Raw genomic sequence first — 20,077 nt, forward strand, 5'->3', positions numbered from 1 at the left:
CGGGTCTGACATTCTGAGGTCCTAAAACCTGGCAGTCCAGCAGTTCAGGATTCTAAGGAATCCCACGTTTCTGGGACTGTACATGTCCCTAAGGATCTAAGACTGCACTGCTACATACAAAAGCCACAAGCCACATTTAAATCTAAACCAATTAAAATTACAAATCCAGTTCATCAGGAGGGACTGGCCACATTTTAAGCACTCATAACCGCAAGTACTGGTGTTTAGTATATTGGACACCCAGACAGAGAACATTTTCCCATCATTGTGGGAAGTTCTATTGGACAGCGCTGGTCTAAAGATTCAAGTTCTAAGTGCCTATAACTGTCTTCCCATCCTCCAGGCCAGGCGTCTTCAAACTACGGCCCGCGGGCCACATGCGGCCCGCAGAGGAGTCTGATCCGGCCCGCCAGGTTTTTTGGGCAGTGAGCGCAGCCGAGGTGTTACAGTAGGAATTAGTAGTTCATATAGTCTGGCCCTCCAGCTCTCTGAGGGACCATGATCTGGCCCCCACTTTAAAAAGTTTGAGGACGCCTGCTCCAGGCCATCCAGGACACAGATATTGAGGGATACAGACAACACCCAGCAGCCCCCTCCCTCTGACCTCCCAGCCCAGTCCTCTTCCAGGTACCTGCCAAGGCCTTGATCCGGGAGCACTCGAAGAGTGAGGGGGCCGTAGGCTGCTCCCGCTCCCAGCCCCGATCTGGGCTCTCCCAGCGGGCTGCAGGGTTGTTGTTGTTAGTGGCCGGCAGGCCCTCCATGTTGTCCACTTCCCCCGGTACCTGTGCCATCGGGGAGGGTGAGACCTGGGGATGGGCAGAGGTAGGTTAGGGCTGGAAGCAGGGCCTGAGCTCAGAGATCCCACTTCCAACGGTGCCTGGCTGTGCGTCCTGTCCCCTCTGTCGTCCTCAGTTTCCCTGTCTCTAAAGTGGACATACTAATCATAACAATAATGTTCACCCTGACCACACCATAGGGCTGTGGTAAAGCACCTGGGTAAGCTGGCACAGGGTAGGGGCTTGGCAAATTGTCACTGTTGATGTTGATAGAATGATAACACTGTTAGCAATAGAACTCTATAATGCAGTAATAATAATAATTAACATCTATTGAGTACTTGCACTGTACTCAGTACTTTATGTGCATTATCTCATTTAATTCCCACAAATTCCCTCTGTATGATAGGCTATTATTAGGCCTATCATACAGAGGAGGAAACTGAGACACAGAGGGGCTGATTCACTTGCCCATGGTCATTGCATTAACAACTCCAATTCTTCCTGATCGCCACGCCCTTTGTCCTATAACTCTTCAATGTTCTCGACTGTGGCAATGGGGGTGGAAGAGCGAAGTGAGGGGCATGCCACCCCCGTTCACTCTGGGTTTGGCCACACGGCTTTGATGAACAGATTTAGATGGATGTGCAGGTGAGTTCTGACCCTAGGACTTGAGAGACCTTGTTTTTGCTTGAGCTTGACCATGGCCATGAGAAACACACTGCAAGGCTAGTCCAGGGCCAAAGCCCCAGGTGGTGCAGGCAAACCAGCAAGAGCAGCCAGCAGTCCACAGTCCCCTCCCCACCCAACACGTGAAGAATCCAGATGAGTCCAACCCAAGTCACTGACCTCCCTCAGACTCTATGTGGCTACATAGATGCTTAGGTGTTTTAAGACACTGAGTTTGAGGGCGGTTTCTTATGCAGCATTATTGTGGCAATAGCGGTCCTGGAGCAGCCCTGGCCCTGACAGGTCGCCTGGCTGGAGCCGTGTCCTAGAACACTGCCAGATTGCACACATGAAATTCAAGGGGGTGGGCCATATCAGATGCTCTCCTCTACCATCTGGGACCCCGGGCTTGATGCCAGGACAAGAAAGGAGGGAACTGGGAGGAAATCAACATCTCCCTCCTAAAAAGATTCAGACAGTTGCCAACCCACTGGATTTTAGGGAAGCTGGGTCTGCATCTCGGTGGGTGTGGTGGGGATGGTCTCTTTTGCGGACTCTCCGAAATCCATTGTTATTCCCCCTCTTCCCTGGAAAGCTGGCACAGGGCTGCTTACCACCTGTGTGACCTTGGCTAAATCACATCCCCTCTGGCCTCACTTTGTTCATCTGTAAAATGGTAATTATAACAGCACCCATTTCCTAGGGGTGTTTGGAGATGAGATTGGTTAATAATGCAGGGAACATGGGAGCTAGTACCTACAAGCCCTCAAAGCATGGTCCTTGCAAGTATTTTCACTCCCTGGTCACACAGCAAATCAGACAGAAATGAGTTCAAGTCCTGCTTTACTCTTGCTGTAGCTTTAACCCAGTATTTTCAGTTTGGCCTCTCCGGGCCTCAGTTTCTCTCCCTGTTAAACAGTGAACACAATCCTCTCCATTGCGGGATGGGGGGCACTTTACACTTGGTGAGCTCAGTCAGGCCCCTGGGAGCGGTCCTGGAGCAGCCCTGGCCCTGACGCGATTGAATGGGGAAGGAAAGGGTGGAGGGCAGAGGGTGGGAGGGAGTGTCCTGTGGCCGGGCCAAGGCTGGCGGGTGCAGGGCTGAAGGTGGGAGCAGATGCTTTAACCTCTCAGCGGCCGCGCCTCCCCCTGCAGTCCAGGCACCGTTCCGAGGAGGAGGCCTGGGAAGGACAAGGCCCGGGGAGACCCACGCGCGGCGCGGGGCTGCACTGGGCTGGGAGGTGGGGGCTCCCTCTGCCCTCGGCCCTCCGCCTCCCCCCGCCAGGGAGACCCGAGGCTCAGGCCCGCCGTGCGCGGGGGAGGGATGCGGGGAGGTGGGGGATGCTGTCGGGAGGGGCTCCCCGCCCCGCGGTGCTCACCTGGGCCCGCGGTTGCGGTGCCGCTGTCCCCGCTGCTCCCGGCGCCGACCGCCCTCCCGGGTGGCGTCCGCGGCCGGGCCCGCGCCGCCCGCTCCGCTCGGCCTCGCCCGCCCGGTCCGCCGCCGGAGCCGCATGCGCCGCCGCCGCCGCGCCTCCCCCGCTCGCGCGGCCGCCGCGCCCGCGCGCCCCCGGGACCCTCTCCGCCCGCGGCCCCGCCGCCCCCGCCGCGGTGTGTGAGGCACAGGTGCACCCTCACCCACAGCCACTCACTGCCAGTCACACGGACAGGGCCCCCACAGCGTCCCAACATCACCCGCACCCACTTCCAGGGCCCCCCATGTGGGTCACGCAGGGTGACACCTGCAAACTCACAGGCCCACCCGGCTCTACCCGGGTCCCACCTCGGCTCCCACCCTAGTCACACATGTCACTGAAGTAGCCCCCCCCACGGGCGGTGTCATTCACAGCACACCCACACAGTGTCCCACACGCCTGTGGGTATCACAGAGAGTGCTCCATCCTCAAGTCACACACAGCTTCACAACCACACAGGACTGCATGCCCTTGCACACACTCAGACTCATCACACTCACCTGGGCCACACATCCCGCACGATCACACACTCACACCACGCCACAGGAGGTCACAGCATCACCACAGTCACAGCCCCACCCTCAGGGGGTCACAGAGTCACACACCCTTACAGGACACACGCAGTGTCACACTGCCACCATCTAACAGGCGCACACTCTTATAACGTGCCACACGTGTCGCACACTCACACCATGCCCGTGGCCTGGACGCATGTAGCAGCATCACAGGCCACCACTGGCACCGACTGTCACCACAGGGTCACACAGAACAGTGTCAGTGCTCCCCACACGTGGTGGAGTCACACAGTCTCCCACTGTGATGCATGTCACACACACAGGATGGCGAGCGGTGTCACCATAACCATCTCTCCTTTGGGGTTACTCACAGTCACACAGTCACACCGACACAAAGACACGCATTGCACCGTGTCAGCCCGCACACCCACACTGTCCCCCCTCCCCACCTCCCCTGAGGAGGCCTGGGGCCCAGGGTGAGTCCCAACCCACCTCCAGGCCCCAGGACAGGGGAGAGGGGGCGTGGCCCCCGATAGCCCTGGGGCGTGGCACGCCCTGGCCCCGCCCCCTGGCCCCGCCCCTGGGGTCCGGAGCGCCGGGGGCTGCACTGGGCCCGCAATTTCGTGCGGATCAGGGGTGGCCACACCTCCCAGCCTGAGAGGCGGGCGGCGGGCGGGGCGGAGCCCACTGGGCCCGCCCACTCCCTGCTTCTGGCTGGCGGTATGCCCCGTGGGCCCCGCCCCTTGGCCCTGCGGGGCGCGGGGCGGGCTGAGGCGTGTCCCGAGCCCCAGGCCCGCCCTCCCGCTAGGGAAGGGCGCAGAGGGCGGACCGGCCGCCAGTGGGTTCCCGCGCGTTCCGAGGCTCCGCAGGCTCCCACCCACGACCTCGCAGCATGTCGGTGAAGAAGATTGCCATCTTCGGCGCCACCGGCAGGACCGGGCTCACCACGCTGGCTCAGGCGGTGCAAGCAGGCATGAGCGGGGGCGGGCGGGAGGGGTCACGGGTGCGCAGGCAGAGCACTGGGAGGGCCGTCGTGGGGTCTGGCCGAGGTTGGGGCGGGCCGTCCGTGCGCGGTGTGTGAGGACCCAAAGGGCACAGTGTTAGCAGTGGGGAACGCTCTGAGATCCAATTCTGTGAGTTCAAGGAAGAGGAATGGGCCCTGGGAGGCCGGGGAACTCATGACAAGTTTAGATATTGGCGCTTATGACAAGTGCTGTTACGGAGGTGGCGGTGGTGGTGGTGGTAGTGGAGGTGGTGGCGGTGGCGGTGGCGGTGGAGGTGGTGGAGGTGGTGGTGGAGGTGGTGGCGGTGGCGGTGGTGGAGGTGGTGGCGGTGGTGGAGGTGGTGGAGGTGGTGGCAGTGGAGTTGGAGGTGGAGGTGGTGGAGGTGGTGGTGAAGGTGGTGGTGGAGATGGTGGTGGTGGTAGTGGAGGTGGAGGTGGCGGTGGTGGCGGTGGTGGTGGTGGAGGAGGTGGTGGCAGTGGAGGTGAAGGTGGCGGTGGTGGCGGTGGAGGTGGTGGAGGTGGTGGAGGTGGTGGTGAAGGTGGTGGTGGAGATGGTGGTGGTGGTAGTGGAGGTGGAGATGGTGGTGGTGGAGGTGGTGGTGGAGATGGTGGTGGTGGTAGTGGAGGAGGAGGTGGTGGTTGGCACACCCAGAGTATACAGGTTACTAAGCCTGGCAACGCTTCCCTCCCTCCACCTTCCTCTTCTCACAAGTGTTAAATCCTCACAGCACTAAATGTGGGGTGGGATCTAGTGTCACCTTACTTCACGGATTAGAAAAGTGAGGCCAGGAGAGTGACTTGCCCATTGTCATATAGCTGGGAAGTGACAGTGCTGGGATTTGAACCCATGCTCATAACCACCAAAAGCCCACTGGTTCTTGGCTTGGACACCAAGACAGGAGGTTGGAAAGTCTGGGGGAGGGGGGGGAAGGGAGGGTTGTGAGTCCATCTAATGGAGAGAGGGTCACAGAAACATGGGTGAAGACTTGGGGACCCCGAAAGTCAGTGAGGCTGAATGTTCAGAGTCCCGGGGAAAGGGCATAGCTGGGAGCCTCCTGCGGCCACCGTCCAGACTTCGCCAACACCCAGCTGGGCCTGAGACCTCCAGATATAGGGCCCCACCCTTGTGGGTCTTGGTGACTCTGAAGATACGGACTATCTGGGAGTCCCAAAAGGGTGGAGGCCACCAGGATTGCATTCTCTGCTGTCTCCTAGTCCAGCCCTCCTTTGGAGGCACTCTGCCTGAAGAATCCCCACTCGGCCCACTGCCCTCTCCCCTAGCTTGGATCTCAACTTGTGGAAGGGGAGAGACAAAGTTGCTGATAAACAATGTGGGAGAGGAAGTAAGAGGAGAAGTAAGAAGTGCTGAGTAAATAAGGAAAAATAATTAAAGGAGGGGGGAAAGTGCTGAGCCACTCTGAGGATTTGGTTCCCGTGTTACTACCTTTTCCTTAACCCTGAGTTCCACTGGAGCCTGCTCACCCACCTGCTGGCCACCATTGGGGCTGCACGTGGGGAATTGAGAGCTGGGGCTTGGGGGAGCCTTGCCTTCTCATGGTGGCTCTATAAGACCCTGCACATCTCAGAGCCTTGCTGTTGAATGAGCTAGGCTTTTATTAACCCAGTGATCCTATGGGGCCGAGTTCTTAACAGGCCTGGACTCTGGTGCTAGCCTGCCCACATTCAAGCCCCAACTCTGCCACTTAACCACCTGTGTGGCCAACGCCTGGTCTGCGTACCTAGCTATTTGTTATGTGGGAATGAAACCAGTAGCATTTGTCCTGGGGTCTTATGATAATTAGATAATATAACATATGGAAAGTGCCTAGAACCATAGTTGGTGCTCAATAAGCAACCCTTGACTGAATGAACTTAGATCGTGGCTGTGTGATCCTGGCCTGGTGACTTAAGATTGCCTCTGTTTCCCTATCCTCAAAAAGCATTATAGTAACACCTACCTTGTAAGGTTGTTGCGATCTGGTGCTTTTCAACCTGTGGGTCATAGTGAGTTCTACATATATGCAGTTGGTTACAACAATATCTGAATGTATCACATGTTAAATATTGGTTTTATGGGTTTGTATATACAGGATTAGGCTGTGAAATATATTTTGTATTGAGGTTTGAGATTTTTAAAAAAGCTTAAGAGGGGCTTTAACTCTGAAATTTACTCTCAAATAGTTAGGAAAACACTATATATATGTTATGTATAATTACATATATATATAAATATATGTATATACACATATAATCATGTATGTTATAAGTATACTGTATAAACACATGTGCACATAGACATAGAGAAGGGTAAAGTAAAAGCAATATGAAAATCTAGGTCTTGCACCTTTTGTATAGGTCTGAATTTATTTCAAAATAAAAAAAACAGAAAACTAAAGAGATTTTTTTTTTTAAAGCTTGGTAAATACCTTATAAATGCTCTTATTCTTTGTAAAGGGTAAAATCTGTGAAGTGTAAACTGTTTGGTATGGTAGCCACTAACTTATATTTAAATTTAAATGTTGGTTGTGTTAAAAATTTTAAGAGGAGCTGAAACTGGTTTGGCTCAGTGGTAGAGCGTCGGTCTGCGAACTGAAAGGTCCTGGGTTCGATTCTGGTTAAGGGCATGTACGTTGGCTGCGGGCACATCCCCAGTAGGGGATGTGCAGGAGGCGGCTGGTCGATGCGGCTGGTCAATGTTTCTCTCATCGTTTCTGGCTCTCTATCTCCCTCCCTTCCTCTCTGTAAAAATCAATAAAATATATATTTTTTTAAAAAATTCAAGGAGAAAACCCACTTTTATCTGTGGAAAGAGCTCAGCACAACACTTCTCAAATGTCACTAATCACCATTAATGTAGCATTGATAAGTGCCCTCGTGCTGAGATCCTGTGTCAGAGTTCTCACTGTCTGTGAGACCTTGTTCTTCCCAAAAAAATACCCACAGTTTACCAGGATCTGTCTTACCCAACCCAGTGGCAGGTAAGCAGTGCCCACATTGGCACGCAAAAGGCCTTGCTCCTCCCAGATGCAGGTGAGGGCTGCACAGATTTTGTGTCCTTCCCTTATGAAAGGTGGTCACATGGGATGGGAACACAGGATTGTGGTCTTCGCTTTCTTTTCTTTAAAAAAAAAAAATATTTATTTTCCAGTTACACTTGACATATCCTATATAATAAAGAGCTAATATGCTAATTAGACCGAGTAACAGAACAACCTTCCAGATGAAGCCGAGGTTTTGAGGACCGGCAGAGGCAGCTGGGGCTTCGAGGGCCGAGCCCCTTGCATGAATTTTGTGCATCGGGAAGCTAGTAATATTATATTAGTTTCAGGTACACAGCCTAGTGATTAGACATTCATATACCTTACAAAGTTGATGACCTTCACTTTCTAGAGAAGACTAAAAGGGGTTTCCTGAGATTCCTCAGCCAGTAGGTGGCAGAACTAGAGTTTGACCAGGGTCTTTGGGGCGGTAAAGCCTGTGCTTTTGTGTTTATAGAAAGTCAGGGAGATGGTGGCAAATATGGCACAGTCTGTGGCCCCATAGGATCCCCCATAGGGTTTATTCTATCAGCGCAAGTAGGGCCCTGAAAGAGGAAGCACGCGTGGCTGGTGGGGCCTGTGGAGAGGGTAAAGGGGTTCCAGGCGGAGGGCTCAGGAGGCAGCAGCATGTGTTTGAGGAACTGAAAGGCATGCAGCGGTGGCAGAGGACAGGGGCCCCAGCACAGGGTGGGAAGGAAGACCGGCCAGATCCTGAGGGGCCTTAAAGGTTGCCATGATGGCTGTATCTCAGGGCACGGGATCACAGGAGAGATATGGGGGGTCAGGGGGGACCACTTCTCTGGAAGCCTCTATCTGGCTGCCATGCGGAACTGGACTGGAGAAGACGTGACGGGTCGGGAGAGCCTGGGAGGATTACACCAGGAAATAACTTTGTGAGGTGATTGACAGGCATAGGAACAGCTAGCACCCATGTAGCACTCATTCCCATGCCAGGCACTCTCCTAAACTTTTCATTTGTTTTAGTTTTGTATTTTTTTAATTTATCTTTATTGTTGAAAGTGTCACAGATGTCCCTTCCCCGCCACAATTTACCCCTTCGAGCTCGCCTCCGCCCCCAGGCCTTGTCTGTGCCCATGGCTTATGCAGATATGCATATAAGTTCTTTGGTTAATCTCTTCCCATCCACCTGCCTCCACCTTCCCTCTGAGACTCAACAGTCTGTTCCATCCATGTTCCTATGTCTCTGGATCTATTTTGTTCATCAGATTATTTTGTTCCTTTTCAATGAGATCATGTGATTTTTTAAAAATATGTTTTTATTGGTTTTAGAGAGAGAGTAAGGGAGAAGGATAGAGAGATAGAAACATGGATGATCGGCTGCCTCCTGCACGTCCCCTACTGGAGATCAAGCCCAAAACCCAGGCGTATGCCCTGACCCAGAATTGAACTGGTAACTTCTTGGTTCATGGGTCCATGCTCAACCACAGAGCCACACCGGCTGCCGTAGTTTTAAGTTTTGTATTTTTATGACAGCTTTATTAAGGTACAATTTACACTCCATACAATTCACCCCTTTAAAATATACAATTAGTCCAGCTGGCATGGCTCAGTGGTTGAGGAGGTCATGGTTTGATTCCTGGTCAGGGCACATGCCCATGCAGGAGGCAGCCGATCAATGATTCTCTGTCATCACTGATGTGTCTGTCTCTCTCTCCCTCTCTTTTCCTCTCTGAACTCAATAAAAATATATTTTAAAAATGTTTTGATTTGAGAGAGAGGGGAAGAGAGAGAAACACTGGTCTGTTGCATCCTGCACATCCCTTACTGGGGATGGAGCCTGAAATCCAGGTGTGTTCCCTGATGGGAATCCGCCTGCGACCTCTCTCAGTGCATGGGATGAAGCCCAGCCAACTAGGTCACAACGGCCAGGACCTAGGATTCTTTCATACACATATTCTAAGTACAAGTCCCTTACCAGAGATACACTTTGCAGACTTTTCTCCCACGTTGTCTTTTTACTTTCCGGATGGTGCCCTTAGGAGTACATAAATGTTTAGTTTCAATGGTGTATCTATTTTTTCTTTAGTTGCTTGTGCTTTTGGTGTTGTAGCTAGGTGTCTAACCCAAAGTCACAAAGATCAATGCCTATGTTTCTTCTAAGTGTTTTACAGTTTTAGATATTACATTTAGGTCTTGAGTCATTTTAAGTTAATTTTCATATATGTTATAAGGTAGGAATCCAACTTCATTCTTTTTTATGTGGATATCCAGTTGTCCTGACACCATTTGTTGAATGGTCTTGCCACCTTTGTCAAAAATCAATTGTCTACATTAAGCTTTTAGTTCTATTTTTTAAAATAAATATATATATATTATTGATTTTTATTTTTTTACAGAAAGGAAGGGAGAGGGATAGAGAGTTAAAAACATCTATGAGAGAGAAACATCGATCAGCCGCTTCCTGCACCCTCCTCCCCACCGGGGATGTGCCTGCAACCACAGTACATGCCCTTGACTGGAATCGAACCCAGGACCTTTCAGTCTGCAGGCCGACGCTCTATCCACTGAGCGAAACTAGTTTTGGCTAGTTTTATTTTTTTTTAATCTCTAAGCAATAGTACTTTATTTTTTAAAATTCTTTTTTTAAATATATATTTTATTGATTTTTTACAGAGAGGAAGGGAGAGGGATAGAGAGTCAGAAACATCGATGAGAGAAAAACATTGATCAGCTGCCTCCTGCACGCCCCCCACTGGGGATGTGCTCGCAATCAATGTACATGCCCTTGATCAGAATTGAACCTGGGACCCTTCAGTCCATAGGCCAACACTCCTTCCATGGAGCCAAACAGGTTTCGGCACAATAGTGCTTTATTGATGAAACATTAGTTTCAACGGGTACAAAATGGCTGTGTAAATATTATTTAACCCTACAACAAACCTATAATGTAGAGACTATTACAAATGAAGGGCCTGCTGAAGTTGGTTTGGCTCAGTGGATGGAGCATCAGCCTGTGGACTCAAGGGTCCCAGGTTCGATTCCGGTCAAGGGCATGTACCTTGGTTGCGGGCACATCCCCAGTAGGGGGCGTGCAAGAGGCAACTGATCGATGATTCTCTCTCATCGATGTTTCTAACTCTCTATACCTCTCTTCCTCTCTGCAAAAAATCAATAAAATATATATTTTTTTAAAAAAAATGAAGGGCCTAAGGCTCAAGGAGGGTAAGTGACTTGCCCAATGTCTAGCTAGTGGTAAGACTGGAATTCAAGCCAAGGGTTACTTTGAGAACTAAGTATGTAAGAGAGTTTATATTTGTAAGACACTTGACACCTGGCACAGAGTGAGTGCTCTGTATAGATTATTTACCATTATCATCATCATTGCCCAGAGTGTAAATCTCCACTGTTTGTTTTTGAAATGGTGATGACAGAAATCAATAGAAATAAAACAAATTCATTGTTTTTCCTCTTCCTTTATTATTCTCAGAGTAAGAGGTTAATCCTCTGACAGGTGATGACCAATGAGGTTTCTTTGTTAGTATCATTATTTCTATATATCCTATATGTTTCCATTGAGTTCATGGCCCCACCATTTAAGCATTGCCCTCCCAGCTCATCTTGCCCATCCCCAGCCCACCAGCCATTTTTCAAGGAGCTGTGGTTCGGTTTTCCGGAGGATGATATATGTGGCTGACTCAGGCTGCTGTAACAAAATTGGGTGACTTAAACAACATTCATGCCTTTCTCATAGCTCTGGAGGCTGGGAAGTCCAAGATCAAAGTACCAACAGGTGTGGTTTCTGATGAGAACCTTCTTCCAGGCTTGCAGATGTCTTTCTTATATGATGGAGAGAGAGCTCTGGTTTATCTTCCTCTCCCTCTAAAGACACTAATCCCACCACGGGGACCCACACTCATGATCTCATCTAAACCTACTTACCTCTAAACACCATCACTTTCGCGGGACATTTCAGTCCATAACAGAGCCCACCATTAATCCTTTTTATTTTTTTATTTTTAACCAGTGACCTGGTGCAAAGGTAGGGTCCCTAGGCTTGGCCCAAGATCAGGGAATATCGGGCCTTCCTTCACTCCACATTGCCCCCTGGTGGTCAGCACATGTCTTTGCCAGCAATCAACCTCCAGGTCTCCCAGTCCAGCTCCGGAAGAGACAATTTGCATGTTAGTTAGCCTTTTTTTTTTTTTTTTTTTAATAAGTTTTTATTGTTCATATTATTACAAATGTTTCTTCCCCCCCCCCCCGCACCATTGCTCTCCTCCACCAGGTTCCCACCCCACCCTCTGCCCTTTCCCCACCCCCCACTGTCCTCATCCATAGGTGCACAGTTTATGTTCAGTCTCTTCCCACATTCCCCTCTCCCCTTTTCCCCAAGAATCGTCAGTTCACTCCCCTTCCATACCTCTGATTCTATTATATTCAACAGTTAATATTGTTCATCAGATTTTTTTAATTTCCTTGGTTTTTACAATAGATTCACTTGTTGATAGTTACGTATTTGTTGTTCATAATTTTTATCTTTATTTACTTTCTCTTCTGAAAGAACCCCTTTAGCAATTCATATAATTCTGGTTTGGTGTTATGAACTCCTTTAGCTTTTTTTTATTAGTGAAGCTCTTTATCTGACCTTCGATTCTGAGTGATAGCTTTGCTGGATAGATTATCTTTGGCTGTAGGTTCTTACTATTCATCACCTTGAATATTATATTTCTTGCCATTCCCTTCTGGCCTGCATGGTTTCTGTTGAGAAGTCAGCTGACAATCGTATAGGTGCTCCTTTATAGGTAACTACCTTCTTTGCTCTTGCTGCTTTTAATATTCTCTCTTTGTCTTTTGCTCTAGGAATTTTAATTATGATGTGTCTTGGTGTAGTCCTCTTTGGATTCCTTTTGTTTGGAGTTCTGTGCGCTTCCTGGACTTGTATGTCTAATTCTTTCACCAGGTGGGGGAAGTTTTCTGTCACTATTTCTTTCAGTATGTTTTCGATATCTTGCTCTCTCTCATTTTCTGGGACCCCCATAATTCTGATGTTGGTTCGCTTGAAGTTGTCCCAGAGATTTCTTACATTATCTTCAATTTTCTGGATTCTCTTGCCTTCTAGCTTCTGTGGAGGAGTGTCTTCTGGTTCTTTATGTTCCAAATCTTTGACTTGATTCTTGCGATCTTCCATTCTGTTTTTAGGACTCTGTATAATATTATTTATTTCAGACAATGTATTCTTTATTTCTTGTTGATCCCTTATCATTTCTTGATAACTCCTTATTAATTCTAGTTGATTTCTTTTCATATCCTCATAGGTCTTATCGATCTTTTCTAGGAAATTCTTGAAAAACCTTATAAGCGTAGATTTGAACTCTATATCCAGTCGCTTTTTGTCCTCCATTTCTTTCGTTTGTGATCTATTTTGTTGTCGCATTTCGCAGTTACAGATGGGATGGGATTTCAGGGTGGAGCCTACAGCCTTAGCTTCCGTCAGCCCCGCCCTAAGCGGCTCCTGCTTCTCAGGGTCCTTCAGTCCTCGCTGCAAAGTGCCTCTGAGAGAAAGGTGCCCTCGATTTTCGCCTGCTGCCAAACAGTCTATGCTCTCCCCCAATGAGCCCAGTATTGGGGTTCTGTTCAGTTGGAAGTGGAGTTGGAGGTGGCGTTCAGAGCAGACTGGAGCCCCAGTCTCCTTCCGGCCAGGGCAATCCCCCGGCACAGCCTACCGTCCCTTCTCTGCACGCAATGTACGCGCCTCCGGGACCTCCTTTCGCTGCTCCCCCGGGGTTCTGCCTTACAGCCCAGCTCCCTATGGATGAGCCTGGGTCCCCGGGGTCTGGCCTAGAACTGGGGTTCAGAGCAGTCGCAACTGGGGCCCAACACAGTCAGAGTTTTATCTCCTTCCCGCTAGGGAACGCCAGCCAGGCACTCAGCCTCCCTCCTCTCCGGCTCCGTCCTCTCCGCGCGCCGCGTGTCTCCGTACCTTGGGCTTTTCCAGCTCCTCCGCACTTCCTTCTGGTTTTCTCCTTGCTTCTCGTTATAGAATTTCCAGTCAGTCGACTTTCCTGTAGTTCTGGGTAATGTCCATTTTATATTTTAGTTGTATTTTATTGAAATTGTTGTGTGTGGCTGCGGCTAGGTGTTTACCTGGGCGTAGCCATCTTGGATCTCCTTTAGTTAGCCTTTTATAGTGATATAGATATCACCATTTGTATTTATAGTGATAGAGACACCTCCTTTGTCACTGTTTTTAAAAAAAGGATAATTAATGTTGGTTGTGAACTTTAAAATGGGGATGTATATGGGGAAGGGGAGACATAAGTTATCAAAAATTCTTTTGGGAGGAAATATACCAAGGCAATGTTCAAAATCTTTAATGGCCACTAAGGCAGGGCCTGGCTCTGCAGAAATAAGGCCTGGGGCACCAATCCCAGCACTGGGCAACCTTTAGGCAACTCATGTCTTCCTCAGTTTCTTCCAGGACTATGGATGCCAGTTCAGTTGCCAGAGGGTGGAGAAGTCTTGGGGGGGGGGGGGGCAGAGAGGGCTTTAGAGTCATCAATGCAGGTTGTTTATGGGCCGGCGTGAAGGAATGGCCCAATCTTAACAACTGCCTCAATATCAGCTGTCGGTATGCCAGCAAAAATGCTGGGCGGCCCCTGCCTCAGAACAGGGACCAGAGGATGTATTGGAGGCCTCGTGGCACCCTCACAAGCCCAGGAGTGCCCGCCCGAGAGCCTACTGACCTGCCTCTCTGCCCTTCTGTGCCCACAGGTTATGAGGTGACAGTGCTGGTTCGGGACTCCTCCAGGCTGCCCTCGGAGGGGCCTCAGCCAGCCCACGTGGTGGTGGGCGACGTTCGGCAGGCGGCCGATGTGGACAAGACTGTGGCAGGGCAGGACGCTGTCATCGTGCTGTTGGGCACCGGCAATGACCTCAGTACTCGGCCCCCCCTCTGCCCACGGCCCCCACCTGCACCTCGGCCCCCAGCACCTCCCCCACCCCCTGCCCCACCTCTGCCACCCCCGCCGCCACCACCACCGCCACCCACCAGTGACAGCCACTTTCTGTCCCCTCTAAGGTCCCACCACAGTGATGTCCGAGGGTGCCCAGAACATTGTGGCGGCCATGAAGGCCCATGGTGTCAACAAGGTCGTGGCCTGCACCTCGGGTGGGTGGTGGGGTCACAGGGATGGGGCTGAAGGGCGGGGGTGGGGGGGTAAATGGCAGCCCAGAGGCCTTTGCAAGGTGGCATTGGAGCCATCTCAAGTTACTGTGCATTTATGGAGCACCACTTGTGTGCCTGGACCTTGCTGGGAGATGCCAGGGACATAGTGGTGACCAAAACAGCCCTGGGCCCTACACCCACGGATCTCACAGATGACAGGGAAGAGGTAAACAGCGGTCATCAAACAGTGACAGGCCACAATTGTCAGGGCCGCCACTGGGGGGAGGCAGCCAAGGCTGAGAGGTCAGACCCAGAATGAGGCCCAGGCAGAGAGGTCAAGGCCTGGATGGGGGCAGCCTAGAGGACTTCGAGCCCAGAGGAGGCACCTAACAGTCTGAGATGAGGTTAAGGAGCGTTCTAGGGGAAGTGACAGGGCTGTGGGTACACAGACCACATCTCTGCCTTCACAGAGCTCTCCAGGCATGGGAGATGAGCATGAGAAAAACAGTTGCCCCAAATAATCCCAACGGAAGGCTGCAGGGTACATAACAGCAGTTAATGCTAACAGGTAGCATTTCCTGAGCACCTACTGTGTGCCAGGCACCATGTGAGTGCCTTAGAGATGAATGCCACTTCACCCTCACAAAACTCGAAATTCACTCGTGGTGGCACATGGCAGGCACACAGTCAGCAGAAGCTGTTGTCTCCCCTGTATAGCTAAGGTCGTGGAGGCCCATTGGCTTACCAAGTTCACACAGCTGTGGCTGCAGAGCGGGTGTGAGGCCGGGCTGCCTTGTCTCCAGCAGCCGCATTCCTCACACCAGTGCCTCCCAGAAAGGGGAGTGACGGGAGGGAGGGTTGCCTGGTAAGACAGTGGGACTGGGCAGAGGGATCAGCCCGGCTGTGGAGGCTGTGAGGCCAGAGCGTGGCTTCAGCAGAGCTGGTGAAGGGGAGAGCGGTGAGGTCAGGTCTGATGGGGCCAGGTCAGGTGGGCCCCTGAGGGGGATTTGCCTTTGCCCTGAGTGAGACGGAGCCATGGATGAGCTCCAGCTTCTCTGGTGTTCACAGGCCCCTTCTGGCTGCGTTGAGGGAACAGACTGAGGGCAGAGACAGCGGACAGAAGCGGGTGGGGTGGGAAGCGGTCGGCTCTTACGTGGCCTATGAGAGGGAGATTTTGAGCCTGAAGCAACCGGAGGCCGCAGTGAGCCCCTGCGGGATTTTGTCCTGACACTAACCTGGCCAGGCTGTCCTGCCTTCGCTGACCCTGCCTGTGTCCCCCAGCCTTCCTGCTATGGGACCCGACCAAGGTGCCCCCACGCCTGCAGGCCGTGACCGATGACCACGTCCGGATGCACAAAGTGCTGCAGGACTCGGGGCTGAAGTACGTGGCTGTGATGCCGCCGCACATCGGTGAGTGGGGCCGGGACCAGCAGCAGCGTGGCCACCGGCCTGCCCCTCCTGTCCTCTGGGGACATCCGCCAGGCCTGGCCTGGCTCACCTCAAAGAGCAAACCTTCCTCTCCACACTTCCTGTCCCCTTTCCTGCTCGATTTTATTCTCCTTCCTAACGTTTTTCAGTTATGGCTGCTGGACAAACCATTCTCGTTTATTCTGACTCGGTTCCCAGAGCTGACTGGGCTCAGGGAGGCTCGCACCCGAGACTGCCCAGCTGCTGGAAGGCTTCCTCCCAGACACCCGGGTGGCTGATGGAACCAGTATGTGGCCTCCCCTGAAGTCAGGCCCCAGCGCTGCTTCCGCCACGCTCTGTTATTAGAAGCCAGTTCCGAGGGCAGGCCCAGATTCAGAGGAAGGGGGCTTACACTTCACTACCTGTTATTTCTTATTTATTGCGTGTCTCCCTCACGAGGGTGCCCACTGTTTGGAGGAACGGATCTTGTCTTGGTTAGACCACAGCTGTGTTCCTAGTGCCTGGACCAGGACCTGGCATATAGGAGATGCTCAGCAAATATTTGTTGGGTGAATTAATACAGGGAACCTCCTCCCATAATGGTTCCAGGCTGTCCCTGTACTGTACTGTACGCTGTCTTTGGTCCCTAAATTAAGTTGGTCACTGGCAAGTGTTTTGTTTTGTTTTTTAATTATTATAATGCAGTCACTAGATGCCCTGTAACTGCCCATCATGCCTGTTTGCTGTCTCCGCTGTCTAAGAAAGACCTGGTTGTACCCCTGGCACCAGGACACTGACTCCATATTCACAAAGTCAGAAAAATGTGTTCTTCCACTGCCTGCGAAATCCAGTCCCATGCCTGGGACATGCCACTCCGTCTTTCCAGGGGGCCGGGAGACAGGAAAACATCCAGATGGAGAGACCAGGGCAAACCCAGCCTTTGCCACTTAAAAGTGGCTTTCTCTCTCCAAGATTCAATGTCCCCATTGATAAAACAGAATTAACAAATAGTTCCTAGCCCGTTCTCTGCTTTATTTCTCCCCATCTAACACACTGTGTGTTGCACTTTATTCTTAGTTGTCTTTACCTAGTAAGTGACTACATGCTGAGAGCAGGAATTTCTGTTTTGTCCCTCGCTGGGTGCCCAGCACCTGACACATAGTAGGTCTCCAGAATTTGTCGGATTGCTGAAACAAAGGGTATAGATTAGTGCTGCGCACTTGGAAAGGGTTTCACATAACATGGCTCTCAATACCATTATGGCTGGGCACACTGTAGGCTGCCTGGGGCCACCGTAGTGATCACTTTGGGGAGCCAAGAAAGATCACCTTTACTCTCCCTCTGTCTTCATTCTGCAGGAGACCAGCCACTGACCGGGGCCTACACGGTGACCCTGGATGGACGAGGGCCCTCGAGAGTCATCTCCAAACATGACCTCGGCCACTTCATGCTGCGCTGCCTCACCACCGATGAGTATGATGGACACAGAACCTACCCTTCCCACCAGTATGACTAGGGCTCTGCCCTTGCCCAGGAGGACAGCATCCTGGAGAACGTGGAGCAAAGGAAGGGAGCAATAAAGCTTGAGCCAAGAGCTTCAGATTATGCCAGAAGTTCCCACTCTGGCTTTGGGTATCTCCATGTCTTTGTCTGCCTTGCGTGTAAGATTCTCCGGGGATTCCTTCATTTCCTCAGTTGCAGTTTATTGCTCTGCACCCGGCCCTGTGTTGGGGACCGCGTGGTGACTGTGAGGACCCAGTGGTGACCAAGATAGCTGTGAGCTTTGCCTTCACATATCTCACAGTCTGAAGTGACAGCCCCAGTGGCCAGGGCTCCGATGGAGGAAGCATGGCGGGCTGTGGGAACCCAGATGGGATCCTTGATCTAACTTGGGGAGCACATAAGGCTCTGTTGCAGAGGGGAGGTCCCACCTGAAACCTGGTTTGGTAAGAATGAGTCAGGAGAAGGTCCTAAGGCGTGATGGCTTCTGGGCAGAAGGAACCACATGAACAAAGGCCAGGAGGCTGGAGAGCAGATGAAGAACTAATTATTAATACTTTTCTCAGTGGTGAGGAGTGGTCTGCCCAACAGGCTGTTCCATGGATGCTAAATTGTGCAGAGTCATTGTAAAATGTTTAAGCTTTATCCTGAGGTTTTATGCAAGGACTGGAACAGGGGAGAGGCGGGGGGGGGGGGGGGGGGAGAACGGGGAGAACCATCAGGTTTGGGTTTTATAAAGCTTCCCTTGGCTACTGTGAGAAGGTGGGTGGGAGGGGGACAAGAGTGGGAGCTGGGAGCCCAGGGGGACCAGGCAGAAACCTTGAGGGGAAGAGAGTGGGCAGAGCCTGAGTGGACGGCCATGAGGAAACCTGGAGGAAACAGGGACCAGGTTACAATGGGGCCCCCCTGAGATGAGGTCCTGGAGGAGGGCCAGGTGTGGGAGGAGGGAGAATTGTCCCTGCTTAATCATGTCCCCATGGAATCTACTGTCCCTGCCTGTGTTTCCCAGAGACACCTTTCCCAGGCCTGAGTGAGACCTGCTCCTCTCTTCACACCTCCAGCCTCTCCCAGCTCCCACGCCACACCCCACCCCACATCCACCTCTCACAAAATCCATTCCAGACTTACTGTTTCTGCAAACAGCAGGATGACTTAGTTGTCAAATTCCAACCAGAGAGAACTGGTCTTGGGTAGCCTGGAGAAAACTGCCTCCCCCTCCTCTTTGTGAAAACCTGTGTGTGTTGTGTTGTGTGTTGTGTGTGTGTGTGTGTGTGTGTTGTGGTGGTGGGGGAAGAGATAGTACTCGTTCAAACTTTCTGGGCACTGGCACTGTTGCATTCCTACCCTCTATTTTCATCCTGCCACATTGTCTGGGCATATTTTCACTGGATGCCTGCTTGTGTCCGGCGCTCTGCTAGGTGTTGCTGTGACCATACAGCTGGTGACTGAGATAACCTTGGTATCTATCCTCGGGGAGTCCACAGTCCAGATGGTGACAGCCCAGGGAAAGGATGAGGGAGGCATGGGCAGATGAGTCAGGGTTTCAGTGGGGAAAACAGGTTACCATGAAAACCAACCCCCCCTGGAGCGTCAGGGAGGGCTTCCGAGAAGAGGAACCCTTTGGTGTGATTTCTGATGAGAGGCAGCCTGGGAGTTAAGGGACCATTTTCAGAATGGGGAAACAAGTTGAAAGGTCCAGAAACTTTTTTCTTTTTCTTTTTTTATAATTAAAATATATTTTATTGATAATTTTACAGAGAGGAAGAGAGAGGGATAGAGAGTTAGAAACATTGCTGAGAGAGAATTATCTATCAGCTGCCTCTTGCACACTGGGGATGTGCCTGCAACCAAGGTACATGCCCTTGACCGGAATTGAACCTGGGACCTTTCAGTCCGTAGGCTGACGCTCTATCCACTGAGCCAAACCGGTTTTGGTGAAACTTTTTTCTTTTCAATTCTTTTTTTTTTTAATTTATCTTTATTGTTGAAAGTATTACAAATGTTCTTAAATTCTTTTTTATTGATTTATCCAGAAATCTTTAAAAAATATATATTTTTTATTGTTTTTTTTACAGAGAGGAAGAGAGAGTTAGAAACATGGATGAGAGAGAGTCATTGACCAGCTGCCTCTTGCACACCCCCTAACTGGGGATTTGCCTGCAACCAAGGTACATGCCCTTGACTGGAATCGAACCCGGGACCTTTCAGTCCACAGGCTGACTATCTACTGAGCTAAACCGGTTTCAGCCAGAAATCTTTTTTTTTAAGTTAAATTTTATTGAGCTGACAGTGGTTATTCCATTTTGTAAATTTCAGGTGTACATTACAATTCAATATCTGTACACTGTATGGTGTGCTCATTTGACCCCTTTAATTCTCACTTTTGAGTACTTGCTATGTAGCTGGCATTGTTGTAGGCACTGGGGATAAAGTAGAGAAAAACCCGCACAAAATATCTGTGTTCATGGTGTGGAGGACACCGGAAGCCAATTCAAAAAAACCAATTGGGGTGGTAGGGAGCAAGGAGTGTGCCTCGGGCCAGATCGTGTGAAGGGCTTTGTGGAGAAAGTG

At 51.1% G+C, this 20,077-nt stretch overlaps 2 protein-coding genes across 2 annotated transcripts in view; one reads left to right on the plus strand and one right to left on the minus strand.

The window, feature by feature from the left end:
• The window catches only part of SPTBN4 (spectrin beta, non-erythrocytic 4), a 78,515-nt gene extending 75,463 nt beyond the window's left edge, over positions 1–3,052 (minus strand). Inside the window, exons 1-2 of the mRNA XM_036407984.2 lie at positions 2,825–3,052; positions 632–806 (exon numbers count right to left, since the gene is read on the minus strand). Coding sequence (XP_036263877.1) covers positions 632–791 — 160 coding nt within the window. The 5' untranslated portion in view covers positions 792–806; positions 2,825–3,052. The remainder of the gene's footprint in view (positions 1–631; positions 807–2,824) is intronic.
• Positions 3,053–4,210: 1,158 nt separating this feature from the next.
• Positions 4,211–17,641, plus strand: BLVRB (biliverdin reductase B). Its single transcript, XM_036407991.2, has 5 exons — positions 4,211–4,403; positions 14,206–14,370; positions 14,513–14,602; positions 15,881–16,009; positions 17,365–17,641. The coding sequence occupies exons 1-5, from the start codon at positions 4,325–4,327 to the stop codon at positions 17,520–17,522; spliced, it is 621 nt and encodes a 206-aa protein (XP_036263884.1). The 5' UTR covers positions 4,211–4,324; the 3' UTR covers positions 17,523–17,641.
• Positions 17,642–20,077: the final 2,436 nt, after the last annotated feature.

The sequence above is a fragment of the Pipistrellus kuhlii genome, unplaced genomic scaffold (genome assembly GCF_014108245.1).
Source record: "Pipistrellus kuhlii isolate mPipKuh1 unplaced genomic scaffold, mPipKuh1.p scaffold_m20_p_38, whole genome shotgun sequence".
Classification (NCBI taxonomy): domain Eukaryota; kingdom Metazoa; phylum Chordata; class Mammalia; order Chiroptera; family Vespertilionidae; genus Pipistrellus; species Pipistrellus kuhlii.

Bases quoted from the DNA above. Each gene is read 5' to 3' on its own strand.
- BLVRB (XM_036407991.2), top strand. From the start codon at position 4,325: ATGTCGGTGAAGAAGATTGCCATCTTCGGCGCCACCGGCAGGACCGGG. The intron at 14,371-14,512 runs GTACTCGGCCCC...GTCCCCTCTAAG, and splicing joins GGGCACCGGCAATGACCTCA to GTCCCACCACAGTGATGTCC. The intron at 16,010-17,364 runs GTGAGTGGGGCC...TTCATTCTGCAG, and splicing joins TGTGATGCCGCCGCACATCG to GAGACCAGCCACTGACCGGG.